This window comes from Panulirus ornatus, chromosome 11, assembly GCF_036320965.1.
Source record: "Panulirus ornatus isolate Po-2019 chromosome 11, ASM3632096v1, whole genome shotgun sequence".
In the NCBI taxonomy this organism is placed as follows: Eukaryota; Metazoa; Arthropoda; class Malacostraca; order Decapoda; family Palinuridae; genus Panulirus; species Panulirus ornatus.
Window position 1 is genome coordinate 1,340,256 of NC_092234.1, and position 22,243 is coordinate 1,362,498.

A 22,243-nucleotide genomic window follows, 5' to 3' on the forward strand; every position below is an offset into this window, starting at 1 on the left:
CCACCTCACACCACATATTGTCCCCAAACATCTCATTTTCAGCACATCCATCCTTCTCCGCACAACTCTATCTATACCCTACGCTTCGCAGCCATATAACATTGTTGGAACCACTTTTCCTTCTAACATACCCATTTTTGCTTTCCAAGATAATGTTTTCGACTTCCACACATTTTTCAAAGCTCCCAGAACTTTCGCCCCCTCCCCCACCCTACGATTCACTTCCGCTTCCATGGTTCCATCCGCTTCCAAATCCACTCCCAGATATCTAAAACACTTCACTTCCTCCAGTTTTTCTCCATTCAAACTTATCTCCCAAATGACTTGTCCCTCAGCCCAACCCTACTGTACCTAATAACCTTGCCCTTATTCACATTTACTCTCAGCTTTCTTCTTTCACACACTTTACCAAACTCAGTCACCAGCTTCTGCAGTTTCTAACTCAAATCAGCCACCAGCGCTGTATCATCAGCGAACAACAACTTTCTTCCCAAGCTCTCTTATCCACAACAGACTGCATACTTGCCCCTCTCTTCAAAACTCTTGCATTCACCTCCCTAACAGCACCATCCATAAACGAATTAAACAACCATGGAAACATCATGCACCCTTGCCACAAACCAACATTCACTGAGAACCAATCACTTTCCTCTCTTCCTACACGTACATGTACCTTACATCCTCGATAAAAACTTTTCACTGCTTCAAACAACTTGCCTCCCATACCATATATTCTTAATACCTTCCACAAAACATCTCTATCAACTCTTATCATATGCCTCCTCCAGATCCATAAATGCTACATACAAATCCATTTGCTTTTCTAAGTATTTCTCACATACAGTCTTTAAAGCATTTATGGATCTGGAGAAGGCATATGATAGAGTTGATAGAGATGCTCTGTGGAAGGTATTAAGAATATATGGTGTGGGAGGAAAGTTGTTAGAAGCAGTGAAAAGTTTTTATCGAGGATGTAAGGCATGTGTATGTGTAGGAAGAGAGGAAAGTGGTTGGTTCTCAGTGAATGTAGGTTTGCGGCAGGGGTGTGTGATGTCTCCATGGTTGTTTAATTTGTTTATGGATGGGTTGTTAGGGAGGTAAATGCAAGAGTTTTGGAAAGAGGGGCAAGTATGAAGTCTGTTGGGGATGAGAGAGCTTGGGAAGTGAGTCAGTTGTTGTTCGCTGATGATACAGCGCTGGTGGCTGATTCATGTGAGAAACTGCAGAAGCTGGTGACTGAGTTTGGTAAAGTGTGTGGAAGAAGAAAGTTAAGAGTAAATGTGAATAAGAGCAAGGTTATTAGGTACAGTAGGGTTGAGGGTCAAGTCAATTGGGAGGTGAGTTTGAATGGAGAAAAACTGGAGGAAGTGAAGTGTTTTAGATATCTGGGAGTGGATCTGGCAGCGGATGGAACCATGGAAGCGGAAGTGGATCATAGGGTGGGGGAGGGGGCGAAAATTCTGGGAGCCTTGAAGAATGTGTGGAAGTCGAGAACATTATCTCGGAAAGCAAAAATGGGTATGTTTGAAGGAATAGTGGTTCCAACAATGTTGTATGGTTGCGAGGCGTGGACTATGGATAGAGTTGTGCGCAGGAGGATGGATGTGCTGGAAATGAGATGTTTGAGGACAATGTGTGGTGTGAGGTGGTTTGATCGAGTAAGTAACGTAAGGGTAAGAGAGATGTGTGGAAATAAAAAGAGCGTGGTTGAGAGAGCAGAAGAGGGTGTTTTGAAATGGTTTGGGCACATGGAGAGAATGAGTGAGGAAAGATTGACCAAGAGGATATATGTGTCGGAGGTGGAGGGAACGAGGAGAAGAGGGAGACCAAATTGGAGGTGGAAAGATGGAGTGAAAAAGATTTTGTGTGATCGGGGCCTGAACATGCAGGAGGGTGAAAGGAGGGCAAGGAATAGAGTGAATTGGAGCGATGTGGTATACCGGGGCTGACGTGCTGTCAGTGGATTGAATCAAGGCATGTGAAGCGTCTGGGGTAAACCATGGAAAGCTGTGTAGGTATGTATATTTGCGTGTGTGGACGTATGTATATACATGTGTATGGGGGTGGGTTGGGCCATTTCTTTCGTCTGTTTCCTTGTGCTACCTCGCAAATGCGGGAGACAGCGACAAAGCAAAAAAAAAAAAAAAAAAAAAAAAATCTGCAAGCACTTCGTTTCCATTTACAACACTGAACACCCCATGTACACCAATTAATCCCTCAGCTGCCATATTACTCACCTTTGCATTCAAATCACCCATCATTATAATCTGGTCTCGTGCATCAAAACTACTAACACACTCTCTCAGCTGCTCCCAAAACACTTGCCTCTCATGATCTTTCTTCTCATGCCCAGGTGCATGTGCACCAATAATCACCCATCTGTCTCCATCCGCTTTCAGTTTTACCCGTATCAATTTTGTGCTTATAAAGGAAAATATTTTCTCTGCTATGATCCTCAATGTTGGTTTTTTTATCTCTTTTGAACATTTGGGAACATTACACTTTACAGAAGGAATACATATTTATGGTGATGGCTATGGTTATTTTATTCAGGTAGTCAGCAACCGTGATTTTTTCTGTAAAATGAAATTTCTTCTGTTTCAGAGGCATTTCAAGAAAAGCACAAAAGAAAACACCAATTGCTTTGCCAAGAAAACCTATTGAAGTAAGTATTGATGTAGCGACCATTGCATTGTAGTTATTGTGGTCTTTCATCCAATGCTGTTTCCTCATGTTTGACTTTTCTGTTTCCATTTTAATGATGATTATTAAGCTTTACTTGTTGGACAGGCTTGGAGAAACGTTATTTACAAAGTGTTAGTGAATTAGTGCTAGGAACAGATGAAGAAATGGCCTCATTTGGTCATATCCATATTGTAGCTGTCATGTGTTAGTACACTGAAACCAGAGACCCCATCTACAATCAGGCACCTGGAAATTTTCCTTGGTTCCCATGGCTGCTTCATGTGCCTTTGTTTTGTACATAGACTGAATGCCCCATGTCTACTACATCACTCCAATTGACTCTATTCCACACATGCCTCACACCCTTTTGCATATTCAGGCCCATAGTACTCAAAGCCTTTTCCGCCTGTCATTCCATCTTCATTTCAGTCTTTCCCTTCTTGTCCCCTGCACTTCAGACACATGTATTCTCTTTGTCAACCTCTCCTCACTGATTCCCTCTATATGCTAAAACTATTTTATTACACTCTCTTCAGCTCTTTCATCCATACTCTTCTTATTGTGACACCTCTCTCTTTCCCTGTCATTTCTTTCTCATTCAACCCTCCTCACAGTGCATATTGTCCTCAAGCATTTCATTCCCAGCACATGCATCATCTGTATGCTCTGATCTGTATCCAATGCCTCTCATCCAAACAACACCATACTGTTATGTGATCAAGAAACAGCAACAGACTTTCCTACCAATGCATCTCCAACCCTGCTTGACTGCAGACCTACCCTTCTTCCTCTTGCTTTCACTTCCCTCACCATCCTTCAGAATACTATAGTTTAGAACACAGGTAACTGGGGCCAGGGGAGTATTCTGCACTGGTAACTCCTTTTGATACTGCCACAAAATTTTCATGTTCATGTAATGGTATTATTCCTCGGGATAGGGGAATATGAATCTACCCATATATTTTCTGTGTCCTAAAGTTGACCAACAAAGTTAGGAATGGGGTGCTAGAAACTCTCCTTACTTGTATTGTCACTCTTCAGAAATGGAAACAGAGGAACGAGCCAAGCAAACATTTGTCTTTAAAGGCTTGGGCTGCATTTTTGAATGTGTTTTGGTTATAGCCATAATGAGAAAAAGGGAGAGATAGGGAAAATGTTTCTTGAGAGAACCATGGCTGTTATGGCCCTGAGTGAAAGTTATGTTGAAGAAAGTGGATAGAAAGGTTTGAGAGTCATCTGGGGGTAATGTCTGGGATAATTGGAAAGGGAAAATTAAAGGAATAGGTGCCATTTTTTGTGAAGCTGTGAGAATGTGTTAAAAAAGTGTAAGGAAATGAGGTCAAAATCATCAAGAGTAAGAAGGAAAGTGAAGTATGAGTGATGGGTGATTTTTAGTACTTATGCACTTGATTTTTGGAGGAGTGAAGAAGAATGGAGAGGTTTTTGGGAGGAACTGAGTGCTGTTGCAGTATAGATACAAGGGATTTAATCTTGGTGCTTGGGGATCTAAATGCAAGAGTGGTTGATGTGGCTGTTGAGGATAGTATTATGGGGCATGGGGTCCTTATGTGAATTTATTTATAATTCCTGAGGAACAGTGTTTTTGTGAATGAGGTCTTGTGTTACCTATGACCTTTCGGTTCCTGCAACCCACTACTTCACTGCTTTCAGTAGCTGGGAAATGTGAACTCCTTTGGAGTGCTAGGAGGTATATTATCAGTACTGGGTATCAGGAGGGTTAGTAATGATTGTGTAGTGAGTCAGCATCACAGTGTTTGTAACGTTGCACTCCTCTGACTCAGGTAGCCACACAGGGACTGCTGGTGTTGTGTCCATAAACATACTTTCTTTCCATGTCACACTTGACAACACTGAATTCATTATTTGTAGTGTGTTGCACATTAAGTAGTGTTAGTCAATAGAAACATTAGACAGGAGACTAGAAATGTTGCACTACAGTTGACCTTTGCCAGTGGCCTATTGAGGGTGCGGCACCAAAGGCAAAGAAGTGGCACTGAAGTTTCACCAGTTATTGAAAGACTTTTGCCGTTGCCTTCCCCTTGAGGGAATTCCTGGAGGAAACGGTATCAGAGGTATTGGTATTGATAGATAAGTAGATAGATAGAAAAGAGAGGAGGAAGAGAATACCTTGTTTGTAAGGGATTGCAGTTGAGTTTCTCAAGAGGAGGATGACAAAATTGTTAGTTTGGCTGTTTGATATATGTATGGCTTAAGTTTAGATGCCAGAGGACTAGTAGAATGTATTTTTTCTTTTTTTCTTTTTTTTCATGTTTCATATGTGATCTGTGTGTTCCACATTAATGAGGTAGCACTTGGAATGATGAAGTAAGGTTATGTGTTCATATTCATTCTCTGTCTGTTGTGTAATGTATCAAAACCATGGCTTTCAGTCCACAACCAGTCCCCACAAACCTTTCTGTTATTTACCCCAGATGGTTCACATGTTCTGGTTCAGTCCATTGACATCAGTGTGACCCCAGTATACCACATCATTCACTCTCTCCAGTGCATACCTGTCACCCGCTTGCATGTTCAGGCCCCAATCACTCAAAATATTTTTCACTATATCTTACCTCCTCTTGTGGTCTCCCCGTCTTCCTTGTTCCCTCCACTTCTGACCCATATTTCCTCTGTCATTTTTTCCTCACTCATTCTCTCCGTGTGTCCAAAGTATTTCAGCATCCCCTCTTCAGCTTCCTCAACCATGCACTCTTTGTTACAACTCGCTCTTACCCTTTTCTCACTTGCTTGATCATACCACCTCCCACCACATATTGTATTCAAACATTTCACTTCCAACACATTCATCTGCCTCCACATAACCTGATAGCCACTGTCTTATATCCATATGATATTGGGTCTACTATAGATTCAGACATATACATTTTTGCCCTTCAAGAGAACAGTCTTTCCTCATTCTTCAGTGCTCCTAGAACCTTTGCCTCCTCACCCACCCCATGACTCTTCTGTTTCCATGGTTCTCATTTGCTGCCAAGTCTACTCCCAGATATCTATAACACTTCACTTCCTCCAAGCTTTTTCCATTCAGACTTACACCCCAGCTAACCTGTCCCTCAACCCTGATAAACCTAATAACCTTGCTTTTATTTACAATTCTTTTCATCATCCTCCTTTCACCCAGTCTTCCAAACTCAGTCACCAGTTTCTGCAGTTTCTCACTTGTATCTACCACCAGTGCTGTTTCATCAGCAAACAACAACTGACTCACTTTCTAGGCCTTCTCATCCTCCACAGACTACATACTCATCCTTCTCTTCAAGACTGTCACATTTACCTCCCTCACCACCCCTTCCATAAACAAATTGAATAACCTTGTTTACACCACACATCCCTGCCAGACCATCTTTCACTGGAAACACTCTGTCTTCTCTCTTCCTACTCATACACATGCCTTACACCCATGATAAAAACATCCCACTGATTCTTGTAGCTTTCTACTAACACCATATATTCTAAAGGCCTTCCACAAGGCATTTCCATCAATCCTATCATATGCTTTCTCCAGATCCATAAATGCTAAATACAAATTTGTTTTGCTAAGTATTTTTTGCACTTATTCTTCAAAGCAAACGTCTGATCCACACAGCAAACACCTGATCCACACATCCTCTACCACTAATGAAACTACACTGTGTCTTCCCAATCTGATGCTCTGTACATGCATTCATCCTCTAAGTACCTTCCCATACAACTTACCAGGTACGCTTAACAAACTTATACCTCTGTAGTTTGAACACTGACATTTATCCCACTTGCCTTTATACAGTGGCCCTGTGCATGCATTTTTCTAATCAGGCACCTCACCATGATCAATAACTGCATTGAAAATCCTTACCAATCAGTCAACAACACAGTCATCCCCTTAAGAAATTGAATTGCAATACCATTCACACCAGCTGCCTTTGCCACATTTCATCTTGTGTAAACCTTTTCACCAAGCTACTCCCCATGACTCTATCACTTCACTCCACCCTGACCCAAACGCCCTACATCTGCCATCCTAACATCAAACATATTCAAGTCCTTCTAAATACTCCATCTTCACTTCATCGCTGCCTGTTACTACTACCCCTTTTACCCCCTTCACCAGTGTTTGTATTTGTTCTCGTTTTTCACACATTGTTAATCTCCTATCAAGACATCACACACTCCCAAGATTTTACTGATACTCACCCACCTCAACTCTCATTTGCCTTCTTTTTCCACCCCTGCACCTTCCTCTTGACCTCTTACCACTCTCTCTTATTCATCTCCCAATCATTTGCACTCCTTCCCTGTAAGTACGGCCCAAACACAACTCTTTTCTTACTTACTAGCAACTTTACTTCCTCATCCCACAACTCACTACCCAGTCCAATGTGCCCACTTCCCACCTTTTGCATGCCTCATGCATCTTTCACACATGCCAGTGCTGCTTCCTAAGATACCTACCATTCCTTACCTACTCCTCATGCTCATTATCTCTCACTTTTTACCATTCTGCACTCAGTCTTTCATGATATTTTTTCACACAAGTCTCTTTTCTAGGGTTACTTACTTTCGACACTCGCTTGTGACTGATATAGTGTCCTCTTGTCCAAAAACCTCAACAAATCATCTCCCTTGCCTCCATGAAATAGTGATCGGACATCCTGCCAGCTGCCCCTCTCGGCACATTTACATCCAAAAGTTTTTCTTTTACATGCCTGTCAATTAATATGTAATTCACTAATGCCCACTGACCATCTCTCCTTCTCACATATGTATACTCGCATATTTATGCTACCTTACTAACACAGGAAATGGTGAATATGTATGAAAAAAGAACTCCACAAGCTGTTTGCCATTTCCATTCTTAGTACTGAATACCCCATGGCCCTAAATTATACCCTCAACAAACACATTACTTTGCATTCAGATCACCTATTACTGATAGCTGGTCTTTAACATCAAAACTGCTGACAAACTCACCCAGCTGCTCCCATTACACTTCCCTCTCATGATCTTTTTTCTTATGGCCATGTGTAATCACTAATCACCCATCTCTTGTTATCGACTCTCATTTTTATCCTCATCAGTCTAGAATTTACTTCTTTACACTTTTTCAAAAGCTTCCACAACTCCTGCTTCATGAGTAGTGATGCTCCCCCCTTAGCTCTTGTCCTCTGACCAATCCCTGACTTTGCTTCTTCGACATTTCCAAACCATTCATCCCTTTACCCTTCAGTTTTGTTTCATTGAGAGCCAGAACATCCAGTTTTTTCTTCAAACATACTACCTATCTCTCGTCTTAATCACATCCACACACATTTAGACACCCCAATCTAAGCCTTTGAGGAAGATGAGTACTCCCTGATAGGCTCCTGTCTGTCTTTTAGATATGGAAATGTAAGAAGAGGGAGTTTCCAGTCCCTCACGTCTATCTTCTTTAGTTGCCCTCAACAAGTTGCAGGGGATGCAAAGGTAGAATTCTTTCTCCCCTACCTCAGGGTTAAGAATGCATTTATAATGCCTTTTTTATTTATAAATGCCAAGGTGACAAAAGTGAATTCTCAAATTTGAAAGGTATGATTTTGTTAAGTAAACCTGGTAAGGTGTATGGAATATTGGTGTTGTGGCATGTATAGAATATCTGTCTAGGGGCATTGTGGCTTCAGGAGAGGAGAGGGTGTATGGACCAGGTATTTGCTTTGGAATTTTATGTGATAAGTACATGGATTTAGTAAAGGAAAGAAAGTATATGATGGTTGACAGAGAAGCCTTGTGAAAGGTGCTACAAATATAAGAGGGTAATGGAAAGTTTTTGAATGCAATGACTTTTTACCGTTATAGTAAGGCATGTATGTAAGTAGGAAGGGAAGAGGGTGACAATTTTTTGGTAAGGGTGAGTTTGTGCCAAGGGTGTGTAATACTGCCAGAGTTATTTAATCTGTATATGATTAGGGTGGTTTAGGAGGTAAATTTTAGGGTAAGACTGGGTGATGGGCATATGGTATGCTAAGGGAGAACCACTTGCTGTATGCAGATGACAAGGCTTTTTTTGGTTGATTTCAGAGAGATACTCCACAATTCTTTGAAAGAGTTGTGGAGAATTGTGTGGAAGAACAAAGTTTAGAGTAAATGCAAACAAAAATAAGGTAATGAGTAACGGAAAGGGGATGAGATGGGATGGCTTGAATGTGATTTTGAATAGGAGGAGCCTGGGGGAATTGGAGTGCTTTAGGTACTATGGCACAGACGTGGCAGCCATTGGAACCATAAGGGCTGAAGTGTGTCATAGGGTAGAAGATAGGGCAAATGTTGTCAATACATTAAAAAATGTGCAGAAAGGATCCAGGCAAAACATTTTATGTTTAACGATTCTGTAGACCCAAAAGTGTTGTGAGGGGATGTTTTAGGTCCTAAGTGCAAAAGAAAGGAAGAGGGTAATTGTTTGGAAATTGAATGCCAGAGAATAGTATGTGGTGAGTTCATTACATAAGGGGAGAGAGTTGTGGTAGTAGATGCAGTCTGATTAAGGAAACCTACCCAGGTGTAGTGAAATAGTTCAGATGTACAGAGAAGATGAATTAAGAAAGATGGAGAAGAAGGATAAATGTGTCAGAAGTGAAGGAAAGAAGATGTAGAGAAACTGAGAAGATGGAGTAGTACATGCCAACAAGTTCCTGCAGTAAGATTTTGCCTTATAGCTTTGGTTTATTGGCATGAACATTAAGGAGGCTTAGAGATATGCATGGGATAGAATGAAGTGCATTGATGAGATATTTGGAGTGCAACTTGCTGTATCTGGGCTAGGCTAGGAAATATGACTTAAGTTAAACCATGAAATAATTTGTCGGGCATGGCTGTGGATGGTAGTTGCTTGTTCCAGCATATTTTACACAGCACATGGTGGAGTGGGTGCATACAGTTGAGGCCATTATTCATTCATTACCAATACTACTTCATGAATGTGGAAGATGAAATTTAGTAAGAAATGTAGAGCAATGTTATTAACTGTTGCTTGCAAGCAGTTGGTATGTGTGCCTAAACCTTAGTTTCCATTGAAGATTTGTCTTGAAATTTTAGGACCATGATACTGGTATTAGGATACAAGATCAATTATAAGAAGTTCTGGCCCCTATTGTGTCTAAATAGAAAAGGGGGGCCATGAAGGCTCAGTTTTCAAAGTTCATTGAAAGTAAGGTTGTAAGTAAGAATATTGCATAAATGAATGGTCATAGTTATAAGGATCCTAATCCTAACTAATAAGAAATAAGGGCCCATTTTCAAACATGCACAAAAATAAGGTATTCTTTCATATGACTTGCTGGTGCAGGTTTATAATGTTCTCATAGGTACAACTCTTTTTCACTGAGATGAATGGTATATTTGCTCTTGATGAAATTATTTTGAAAGATTCCTTTACATAAAAGACTGCTCTTATTCACAGATCTGGAGGTGGGAAGAAAAAGACAGAAAAAATGATCAATACCCCATTGAGAACAAAAAGGAGAATATAAAGGTGATCTTCTCCAATGTCCAGAAGCAGGAAAAAATGCATTACATTGAATTGTCATTGAGGGAGTTGCTTCAGTTTGAGGTAAATTAACTGTTTCATAAACTTGGGAATGAGTTTTCAAGCTTTAACAATGCACCATTCAGTCATGTTGTCATTATTCGAAAGAGTTTATTAAATATTCTGAACCATATGTTATAGATAGAGGAGGGTAGGGGGCCTGAATTACCTCATTCATATTCAGGACGGGATTGAAATGTTTGAGAAACATTAATGTTGAGGATATTTTTAAAACAAATGTGATAATCTCAAGAGAACCTCACTGAATTAATTCCTAGTTCAACCTACTGGAAGTAATATTTTGTCCTATATAATGTAAGGGATGATATGATCTTGGTCTGTATGTAACATTATAATTTTACAGAAGGAAATTGAAGAATTCATGACACATAACCCAGACCATGAATGCCCTAAATATCGTGGACCTAGTAAAGATGAGCTGAAATTTTACCTTAAGTAAGTAATATCCAAATGTTACAGAATAATTTGGCCTTTCACTCTCATTTGTGTTGCAGCTTTTTTGTCATATCTATCTTTTTCCAATGTCTGTATATTAATATGCCAGTACGTGATATTCAATATTTTATGATGTTTACTATATGTATATATGGCTGTAGATTTCCAAACTTTTGTCATGCCTTTGCTTAATGTAAGTATAGAGTATGTCCATAGGAAGTTGATAATTCAATAAAGAATAAACTAAGGGAGAGTAGAAAATGCTTTTGCATGTTATTTGATTTAGGGAATTAGAAAAGTACAAAATACTCCTGAAGTGTTTCTTTCTCTTGAACATAATGTCATACTTTACTCTTTTCCCATACACAAGCACAGTTTTTGATGGTGATTGACATAGATATTTTTGTTCTTTTTATCTCACACTTTTTGCAGTTTCCTGCTTAAATGAGGTAGTGCCAGGAACAGATGGAAGAAAATGCCTGACTTGCTCACTTCCATTCTCTAGCTGTCAGTTGTAATGCACCAAAGCCATGTACCTTTCTGTGGTTACCCCAACCCAGTTGTTTCCTATGACCTGGTTTATTCCACTGACAGCACATCACCCCCTTTGTGCCACATTTCTCCAGTTTACTCTGCCCTGTGCGTACCTTTCATCCTTTCAAAAAGAGAAAAGGATTTCCAGCCACTTGCTCCCACCCCCTTTTAGTTTCCTTTTACTCTATACAGGAGGTAGACGATTAGTTTTCTAACTCCTTTATCCCCAGAGTTAAAGAACTTTGTGATTTGAAAATGAAAAAATCATTTATATGTTGTCAAGTGTCATGAAAGAAATAGAGAGAAGGTTTGTGTTTTGGTCTAATTCCAGCACCCTCATGTTAATGAGCTAGAAGGGAAAGAGAAACCTTGGCCAGGGAATGGAACATAACAGATACTGCAGTGCTGGTTCATTTCACTGGTGTATCTACTATTCCCAACATTCAGGGAGAAGTATCTCCCTGGATGGCACCTGCCTCTCACCTACTGCCTCTAAAACTTTCATACCTTTTCAATGAAATCCAATATATTTTGGTGTTCCTCCAATGCTGTATTATTACTGGTTGATGTACCAGAGGGAATGATAAATAGAAAGAAGTCTCCTGCTTTTCCAACTTCCCTCTGTTTAATGGGATTTGAAATTTAGGATATTTTTCCTGCCCTCCATAAGATTGTTCATCATTGACCATCAGGTTTTTCTTTTTTAATCGTGTATACTACCATATTCCCTCAAATTTTCCTTGGTGTTTTTCCTCTCTGTTTTGTGTATAAGCAATTACAATAGTAAATTCTTGTATTCTGCAGAGAAAAGGGTATGCCAACATGTCCTCCAACCAAACCGTATGTTTTGTTTTATCAAGAAAAACTTGAGTCTGGTGAAATACAAGAAACCATAGGGAAGAGGAAACTATTAGCAGCTGTGTCAATGTTCAAAAATCTGTCTTATGCTGAAAGACAAGCATACAGATATTTATTGAATAAGGTACGTATTCCTCAGTTACATGATGTACTCATACCCCCTCTGTAGATTTTATGCCTTCTTCTTCTGCTTATGTCTTGCATGTGTCCATCTGTAGATGCATTCTGATCTTGTGTATACTGTATTTGACAGTGTTTTTGAATATGCATTAAACTTATTTTTTTCTATGTTAGTGTCAAGAGACAAAGAATGTCCTTGTTTGATCACATTCACTCTCTGTCATGTGTGATGCACCAAAACCAGAGTTCCCATAAACAACCAGGCCCCACAGACCTCTTCATAGTTCCCCCAGACTGTTTCATATGCCCTAGGTCAGCCTATTGACAGCAAGTTACCTCCTGTATACTATATCACTTCACTCTATCTTATGCATACATCACACCCTCCTGCATTTTCAGGCCCCAAACACTTCTTGCATTATTGTAATATGTATGAAGTGATAAGTATGGGAGTCTTCAGAGGATTATCTGGTAGGATGTTGGATCATTACTTAGTTAAGGTGAGGATGAAGTTATATAAAGGTTTAAGGAAAAGAGGAAATGATGTGGGTGGGATAGGGTTGTGAAAATTACTTAGCTTGGAAAGCAGGCTTATTAGAAGAGATACCAGTAGAAGTTAAGTGTAGAATGGCAAAAGTTGAGCTTAGATGAAACAAAGGGAGTGTGTGAGAAGTGGAAGGTTTTTAGGGAAAGACTGCTGATGTCTGCAAGAGAAGTGTGTGGCATGCACAAGGTGGGAGGTGGACAGGTGAGAAAGGGTAGTGGGGGATGGGATGAGGAAGACTTAAGATTCTAGTGAAAGAGAAAAGAGGGGTCTTAAGGGTAATATTATCTGTCTATATCTTTGAAACCCATTCCCTGTAGGACCTCCCTCAAGGGGGTGGCCATGGCAAAAGAGTCTGTTTGCAGGGAAGAAATGCAAGTAATTGGGAGATGTAAAGAGAAAGCAGCAGGTCAAGAGGAAGATGCAGGGGCTGAAAAAGAGGGCAAAGTAAAGTTTGGATGAGTGAGTATCAGCAAACTTCTTGTAGAATAAGAGAATGTTTTGGAAAGAGGTTAATAGTGTGAAAAAACAAGAGAGCATATGGGAACATTTGAAGGGGCAAATAGGGAGGTGGTAATAGGCAGAAATGGTGTGAAGAGGTTTTCAATGATTGAGTGGCAAATGTGGGTTGTTTTTTATTTGGATGTGTGAGGCGAGAAAGTCATGGAAAGAGATGGTGAAAGTTTTGCAAAAGACAGTGTGGCAAAACGGCTGGAGTAGATGGGTGTGCAGTTGAATTTCCTAAGAAAGGAGGTGATTGTGTCATTGATAAGTTATGATTTATATTGCATGTATGGCTCAAGGAGAGGTCCTTAGGATTTGTAGAATGTCTTTATAGTGCTATGTTATAAAGGTAATGTTCAAATTACAGAGTTATATGTATGTTGAGTGAAGCTGGTAGGTTGCATGGGAGAGTGGTGATTTGAAAGGATAGTGGCATGCCCAGATCTTAAGATTGGGGAGGAAAAATGTGACTTCAAGAATGATAGAGGATTTGTGGATCAGGTGGTTGCTTTGAAGAATGTGTGCAAAATTTTTTTTAAGAAACAAAAGGATCCATATGTGGCATTTATGAATGAGAGAAAGAGTATGATATAGGTGACAGAAGTGCTCTATGGAAGGTGTTAGAAATATATGGTATAGGAGGAAAGTTGATAGAAGTAAGGAATATTTTTTTTAGGAGAGTAAGGTTCGTGTGCATAAAGAAGGAGAGGAGGAGGAGTAGTTCTAGTTGAGGGTTGGTCTTTGTAAGGGCTTTGGGATGTCACCATGGTTGTTACTTAGTTCATGGGTGGGGCTTGGAGAGAGGAACAGGTATGCTGTTATAGGGAGTTGGGGGAGCCTGGAAGATGAGTCATTTGTTTGCTGTTGCACAGTCCTGGTAGAAGATTCAAGTGAGAAACTGCAAAAGTTGGTGTCTGAGTTTGGGAGAGTGTGTAAGAGGAACTTTGTGAGTAAATGTGAATTAGAGCTAGATTATTAGGTTTTGCAGTGAAGAAGGACAGGTTGTTTGGAGTGTAGGTTTGAATGGAGAGACTTTGGAGGAATTGGAGTGTTTTATATGTGGGAGTGGGTATGGCAGTTAATGAAACTGCAACAGCTGCAATGAGTCGTAGGGTGGGTAAGGGGTCAAAGGTCCTAGGTGCATTGAGGAATGTATGGAAATATATTGTTGAGATGACGTGCTGTCAATGGGCTGAGCCAGGGCAAATGAAGTGGTCAGGGGAAACCATGGGAAGGTCTGAGGGGCCTGGGCATGAGTAAAGTGGTCTGGTTTCATTGCAGCTTCTGTGGCAGTTAGAGTGTGGATGTTAGTGAATGAAGCCATTTCTTCATCTTTTCTTGGTGCTTACTCATTGTTGTGGGAAATTGTGCACATGTATAAAAAACACATGAATATATATTTTCATATTCTTATCCTTGAAATCCCTCTCTGCTAAAGGTGCATTTTTTTCCCACAGAAGATAGCAGCATACAATAAAGAAATAGCTGCGTGGGAAGAGGAGCAGGATGAGATAACATTGTATGTCAGAGATAAACTCTTAGTAAGTATATGCATATATTTCCTGCAAAGTACATTGTCATTATTAAGTGTTATATAGATACATTATGGAGGAAAAGATGATATTTTATATCTTGAAAAAAAAAAATAAGATGAAGGAAGGATTGCTGGAGTAGTTTGCTTGTGTGAAAAGTAAGGAAAAAGGAAGAATGTTAAAGAAATGCATATAGATTGAGTGAAAGGAAGATGTTGCAAGGTAGACCAACAAGTAAGGATTCTAAAGTTAAAGGAGTGTATGTGGGGTGAAGTGTTGCCAGAATGGATAAAGACAGGCAAGTATGAATGTGTACATGTACATACGTACATATATGTATATGTGTAGATGTGTTTTTCTTCATCTGTTTTCTGGCACTACCTCGCTAATTCTGGAAACAGTGCATTATGGTTCCCATAATACACCAAAACCACAGCTCCCTTTCCACATCCACGCCCCACAGAACTTTCCATGGTTTACCCCAGATGCTTCACATGCCCTGGTTCAATCCATTGACAGCACATTGACCCCGGTTTACCACATTGTTCCGATTCATTTTATTCCTTGCACGCCTTTCACCTTCCTGTATGTTCAGGCCCTGATCGCTCAAAATCTTTTTCAGTCCATCCTTCCACTTCCAATTTGGTCTACCACTTCTTGTTCCCTCCACCTCTGACACATATATCCTCTTTGTCAATTTTTCCTCTCTCATTCTCTCAATGTGACCAAACCATTTCAATGCACCCTCTTCTGCTCTCTCAACCACACTCTTTTTGTTACTACACATCTCTCTTACCCTTTTATTACTCACTCGATCAAACCACCTCACACCACATATTGTCCTCAAACATCTCATTTCCAACACATCCACCCTCCTCTGCACAACTCTGTTTATAGCCCATGCCTCACAACCATATAACATTGTTGAAACCACTATTCCTTCAAACATACCCATTTTTGCTCTCTGAGATAATGTTCTCACCTTCCACACATTCTTCAACGCTTCCAGAACCTTTGCCTCCTCCCTCACCCTGTGACTCACTTCCGCTCTCATGGTTCCATCCACTGCCATATATCTAAAACACTTCACTTCCTCCAGCTTCTCTCCATTCTTACTTACCTCCCAACTTACTCGTCTCTCAACCCTACTGAACCTAATAACCTTGCTCTTATTCCCATTTACTGTCAGCTTTCTTCTTTCACACACTTTACCAAACTTAGTCACCAACTTCTGCAGTTTCTTACCTGAATCAACCACCAGTGCTGTATCATCAGTGAACAACAACTGATTCATTTCCCAAGCCCTCTCATCCACAACAGACTGCATTCTTGCTCCTCTCTCCAAAACTCTTACATTCACCTCCCTAACAACCTCATCTATAAACAAACTAAACAACCATGGAGACGTCACGCACCCCTTCCGCAAACTGACATTCATTGGGAACCAATCACTTTCCTCTCTTCCTACTCATACACATGCCTTACATCCTCGATAAAAACCTTTCACTGCTTCTGGCAACATACCTCCTACGCCATATACTCTTAATACCTTCCAGAAAGCATCTCTATCAACTCTTATCATATGCCTTCTCCAGATCCATAAATGCTACAAACAAATCCATTTGTTTTTCTAAGTATTTCTCACATACACTCTTCAAAGCAAACACTTGATCCACACATCCTCTACCACTTCTGAAACCACACTACTCTTCCCCAGTCTGATGCTCTGTACATGCCTTCACCCTCTCAATCAATACTCTTCCATATAATTTCCCAGGAATACTCAACCAACTTATACCTCTGTAATTTGAACACTCTCCTTTATCCCCTTTGATTTTATAGAATGGCATTGTGTATGCATTGTGCCAATCCTCAGGCACCTCACCATGAACCATTCATACATTGAATACATACATGTGTATATGTGTGTATGTCTGTGTCTGTATATGTATGTATACGTTGAAATGTATATGTATGTATTTGTGCGTGTGTGGGTGTTTATGTATATACATTTGTATGTGGGTAGGTTGGATCATTTTTGGTCTGTTTCCTTGCACTACCTCGTTGACGTGGGAGATGGTGGTTAGGTATAATAGATTTATTTTTATTTATTTTCTACGACACGTGAGGAATGCGTGGGAAGTATTCTTTCTCCCCTATCCCCAGGGATAGGGGACGGGAGCGGGGGGCTAGAAACCCTACCCTCCTTGTATTTTAACTTTCTAAAAGGGGAATGAGAAGAAGGAGTCACGCGGGGAGTGCTCATCCTCCTCGAAGGCTCAGATTGGGGTGTCTAAATGTGTGTGGATGTAACCAAGATGAGAATAAAAGAGAGATAGGTAGTATGTTTGAGGAAAGGAACCAGGATGTTTTGGCTCTGAGTGAAACGGAGCTCAAGGGTAAAGGGGAAGAGTGGTTTGGGAATGTCTTGGGAGTAAAGTCTGGGGTTAGTGAGAGGACAAGAGCAAGGGAAGGAGCAGCACTACTCCTGAAACAGGAGTTGTGGGAGTATGTGATAGAGTGTAAGAAAGTAAACTCGAGATTGATATGGGTAAAACTGAAAGTTGATGGAGAGAGATGGGTGATTATTGGTGCATATGCACCTGGGCATGAGAAGAAAGATCATGAGAGGCGAGTGTTTTGGGAGCAGCTAAATGAGTGTGTTAGTGGTTTTGATGCACGAGATCGGGTTATATTGATGGGTGATTTGAATGCAAAGGTGAGTAACGTGGCAGTTGAGGGAATAATTGGTATGCATGGGGTGTTCAGTGTTGTAAATGGAAATGGTGAAGAGCTTGTAGATTTATGTGCTGAAAAAGGACTGGTGATTGGGAATACCTGGTTTTAAAAGAGAGATATACATAAGTATACGTATGAAAGTAGGAGAGATGGCCAGAGAGCGTTATTGGATTACGTGTTAATTGATAGGCGCGCGAAAGGGAGACTTTTGGATGTTAATGTGCTGAGAGGTGCAACTGGAGGGATGTCTGATCATTATCTTGTGGAGGCGAAGGTGAAGATTTGTAGAGGTTTTCAGAGAAGAAGAGAGAATATTGGGGTGAAGAGAGTGGTGAAAGTAAGTGAGCTTGGGTAGGAGACTTGTGTGAGGAAGTACCATGAGAGACTGAGTATAGAATGGAAAAAAGTGAGAACAAAGGAGGTAAGGGGAGTGGGGGAGGAATTGGATGTATTTAGGGAAGCAGTGATGGCTTGCGCAAAAGATACTTGTGGCATGAGAAGCGTGGGAGGTGGGCAGATTAGAAAGGGTAGTGAGTGGTGGGATGAAGAAGTAAGATTATTAGTGAAAGAAAAGAGAGAGGCATTTGGGCGATTTTTGCAGGGAAATAATGCAAATGAGTGGGAGATGTATGGAAGAAAGAGGCAGGAGGTCAAGAGAAAGGTGCAAGAGGTGAAAAAGAGGGCAAATGAGAGTTGGGGCGAAAGAGTATCATTAAATTTTAGGGAGAATAAAAAGATGTTTTGGAAGGAGGTTAATAAAGTGCGTAAGACAAGGGAACAAATGGGAACTTCAGTGAAGGGGGCTAATGGGGAGGTGATAACAAGTAGTGGTGATGTGAGAAGGAGATGGAGTGAGTATTTTGAAGGTTTGTTGAATGTGTTTGATGATAGAGTGGCAGTATAGGGTGTTTTGGTTGAGGTGGTGTGTAAAGTGAGAGGGTTAGGGAAAATGATTTGGTAAACAGAGAAGAGGTAGTAAAAGCTTTGTGGAAGATGAAAGCCGGCAAGACACTGGGTTTGGATGGTATTGCAGTGGAATTTATTATAAAAGTAGGTGACTGTATTGTTGACTGGTTGGTAAGGTTATTTAATGTATGTATGACTCATGGTGAGGTGCCTGAGGATTGGCAGAATGCTTGCATAGTGCCATTTTACAAAGGCAAAGGGGATAAGAGTGAGTGCTCAAATTATGGAGGTATAAGTTTGTTGAGGCGACTAGAGGGGACGGGAGCGGGGGGCCAGAAATCCTCCCCTCCTTGTATTTTTAACTTTCTAAAAAAATGGGGAAACAGAAAGAGTCACGCGGGGAGTGCTCATCCTCCTCGTAGACTCAGGTTGGGGTGTCTAAATGTGTGTGGATGTAACCAAGATGTGAAAAAAGGAGAGATAGGTAGTATGTTTGAGGAAAGGAACCTGGATGTTTTGGCTCTGAGTGAAACGAAGCTCAAGGGTAAAGGGGAAGAGTGGTTTGGGAATGTCTTGGGAGTAAAGTCAGGGGTTAGTGAGAGGACAAGAGCAAGGGAAGGAGTAGAACTACTCCTGAAACAGGAGTTGTGGGAGTATGTGATAAATTGTAAGAAAGTAAATTCTCATTTAATATGGGTAAAACTGAAAGTTGATGGAGAGAGATGGGTGATTATTGGTGCATATTCACCTGGGCATGAGAAGAAAGATCATGAGAGGCAAGTGTTTTGGGAGCAGCTAAATGAGTGTGTTAGTGGTTTTGATGCACGCGACCGGGTTATAGTGATGGGTGATTTGAATGCAAAGGTGAGTAATGTGGCAGTTGAGGGAATAATTGGTATACTTGGGGTGTTCAGTGTTGTAAATGGAAATGGTGAAGAGCTTGTAGATTTATGTGCTGAAAAAGGACTGGTGATTGGGAATACCTGGTTTAAAAAGCGAGATATACATAAGTATATGTATGTAAGTAGGAGAGATGGCCAGAGAGCATTATTGGATTACGTGTTAATTGACAGGCGTGCGAAAGAGAGACTCTTGGATGTAAATGTGCTGAGAGGTGCAACTGGAGGGATGTCTGATCATTATCTTGTGGAGGCTAAGGTGAAGATTTGTATGGGTTTTCAGAAAAGAAGAGTGAATGTTGGGGTGAAGAGGGTGGTGAGAGTAAGTGAGCTTGGGAAGGAGACTTGTGTGAGGAAGTACCAGGAGAGACTGAGTACAGAATGATAAAAGGTGAGAACAATGGAAGTAAGGGGTGTGGGGGAGGAATGGGATGTATTTAGGGAATCAGTGATGGATTGCGCAAAAGATGCTTGTGGCATGAGAAGCGTGGGAGGTGGGTTGATTAGAAAGGGTAGTGAGTGGTGGGATGAAGAAGTAAGAGTATTAGTGAAAGAGAAGAGAGAGGCATTTAGACGATTTTTGCCGGGAAAAAATGCAATTGAGTGGGAGATGTATAAAAGAAAGAGACAGGAGGTCAAGAGAAAGGTGCAAGAGGTGAAAAAGAGGGCAAATGAGAGTTGGGGTGAGAGAGTATCATTAAATTCTAGGGAGAATAAAAAGATGTTCTGGAAGGAGGTAAATAAAGTGCGTAAGACAAGGGAGCAAATGGGAACTTCAGTGAAGGGCGCTAATGGGGAGGTGATAACAAGTAGTGATGTGAGAAGGAGATGGAGTGAGTATTTTGAAGGTTTGTTGAATGTGTTTGATGATAGAGTGGCAGATATAGGGTGTCCTTGGTCGAGGTGGTGTGCAAAGTGAGAGGGTTAGGGAAAATGATTTGGTAAACAGAGAAGAGGTAGTAAAAGCTTTGTGGAAGATGAAAGCCGGCAAGACACTGGGTTTGGATGGTATTGCAGTGGAATTTATTATAAAAGTAGGTGACTGTATTGTTGACTGGTTGGTAAGGTTATTTAATGTATGTATGACTCATGGTGAGGTGCCTGAGGATTGGCAGAAACCTGACTGCTTGCATTCGTTGCCATTTTCAAGGCAAAGGGGATAAGAGTGAGTGCTCAAATTATGGAGGTATAAGTTTGTTGAGGCGACTAGAGGGACGGGAGCGGGGGGGGCCAGAAATCCTCCCCTCCTTGTATTTTTAACTTTCTAAAAAAATGGGGAAACAGAAAGAGTCACGCGGGGAGTGCTCATCCTCCTCGTAGACTCAGGTTGGGGTGTCTAAATGTGTGTGGATGTAACCAAGATGAGAATAAAAGAGAGATAGGTAGTATGTTTGAGGAAAGGAACCTGGATGTTTTGGCTCTGAGTGAAACGAAGCTCAAGGGTAAAGGGGAAGAGTGGTTTGGGAATGTCTTGGGAGTAAAGTTCAGGGGTTAGTGAGAGGACAAGAGCAAGGGAAGGAGTAGAACTACTCCTGAAACAGGAGTTGTGGGAGTATGTGATAGAGTGTAAGAAAGTAAACTCGAGATTGATATGGGTAAAACTGAAAGTTGATGGAGAGAGATGGGTGATTATTGGTGCATATTCACCTGGGCATGAGAAGAAAGATCATGAGAGGCAAGTGTTTTGGGAGCAGCTAAATGAGTGTGTTAGTGGTTTTGATGCACGAGATCGGGTTATATTGATGGGTGATTTGAATGCAAAGGTGAGTAATGTGGCAGTTGAGGGAATAATTGGTATACTTGGGGTGTTCAGTGTTGTAAATGGAAATGGTGAAGAGCTTGTAGATTTATGTGCTGAAAAGGACTGGTGATTGGGAATACCTGGTTTTAAAAGAGAGATATACATAAGTATATGTATGTAAGTAGGAGAGATGGCCAGAGAGCATTATTGGATTACGTGTTAATTGACAGGCGTGCGAAAGAGAGACTCTTGGATGTAAATGTGCTGAGAGGTGCAACTGGAGGGATGTCTGATCATTATCTTGTGGAGGCTAAGGTGAAGATTTGTATGGTTTTCAGAAAAGAAGAGTGAATGTTGGGGTGAAGAGGGTGGTGAGAGTAAGTGAGCTTGGGAAGGAGACTTGTGTGAGGAAGTACCATGAGAGACTGAGTATAGAATGAAAAAAGTGAGAACAAAGGAGGTAAGGGGAGTGGGAGAATTGGATGTATTTAGGGAATACAGTGATGGATTGCGCAAAAGATGCTTGTGGCATGAGAAGCGTGGGAGGTGGGTTGATTAGAAAGGGTAGTGAGTGGTGGATGAAGAAGTAAGAGTATTAGTGAAAGAGAAGAGAGAGGCATTTAGACGATTTTTGCCGGGAAAAAATGCAATTGAGTGGGAGATGTATAAAAGAAAGAGACAGGAGGTCAAGAGAAAGGTGCAAGAGGTGAAAAAGAGGGCAAATGAGAGTTGGGGTGAGAGAGTATCATTAAATTCTAGGGAGAATAAAAAGATGTTCTGGAAGGAGGTAAATAAAGTGCGTAAGACAAGGGGAGCAAATGGGAACTTCAGTGAAGGGCGCTAATGGGGAGGTGATAACAAGTAGTGATGTGAGAAGGAGATGGAGTGAGTATTTTGAAGATTTGTTGAATGTGTTTGATGATAGAGTGGCAGATATAGGGTGTCTTGGTCGAGGTGGTGTGCAAAGTGAGAGGGTTGGGGAAAATGATTTGGTAAACAGAGAAGAGGTAGTAAAAGCTTTGCGGAAGATGAAAGCCGGCAAGGCAGTATGTTTGGATGGTATTGCAGTGGAATTTATTAAAAAAGGCGGTGACTGTATTGTTGACTGGTTGGTAAGGTTATTTAATGTATGTATGACTCATGGTG

The 22,243-nt window shown here is 40.9% G+C and overlaps 1 protein-coding gene across 1 annotated transcript in view; it reads left to right on the forward strand.

Moving 5' to 3' along the window:
- The window catches only part of LOC139751173 (uncharacterized), a 122,978-nt gene that overhangs the window by 74,945 nt on the left and 25,790 nt on the right, over nucleotides 1-22,243 (forward strand). Inside the window, exons 9-13 of the mRNA XM_071666295.1 lie at nucleotides 2,605-2,665; nucleotides 10,139-10,288; nucleotides 10,629-10,720; nucleotides 12,059-12,236; nucleotides 14,738-14,821. Of these exons, the coding sequence (XP_071522396.1) occupies nucleotides 2,605-2,665; nucleotides 10,139-10,288; nucleotides 10,629-10,720; nucleotides 12,059-12,236; nucleotides 14,738-14,821 (565 nt within the window). The remainder of the gene's footprint in view (nucleotides 1-2,604; nucleotides 2,666-10,138; nucleotides 10,289-10,628; nucleotides 10,721-12,058; nucleotides 12,237-14,737; nucleotides 14,822-22,243) is intronic.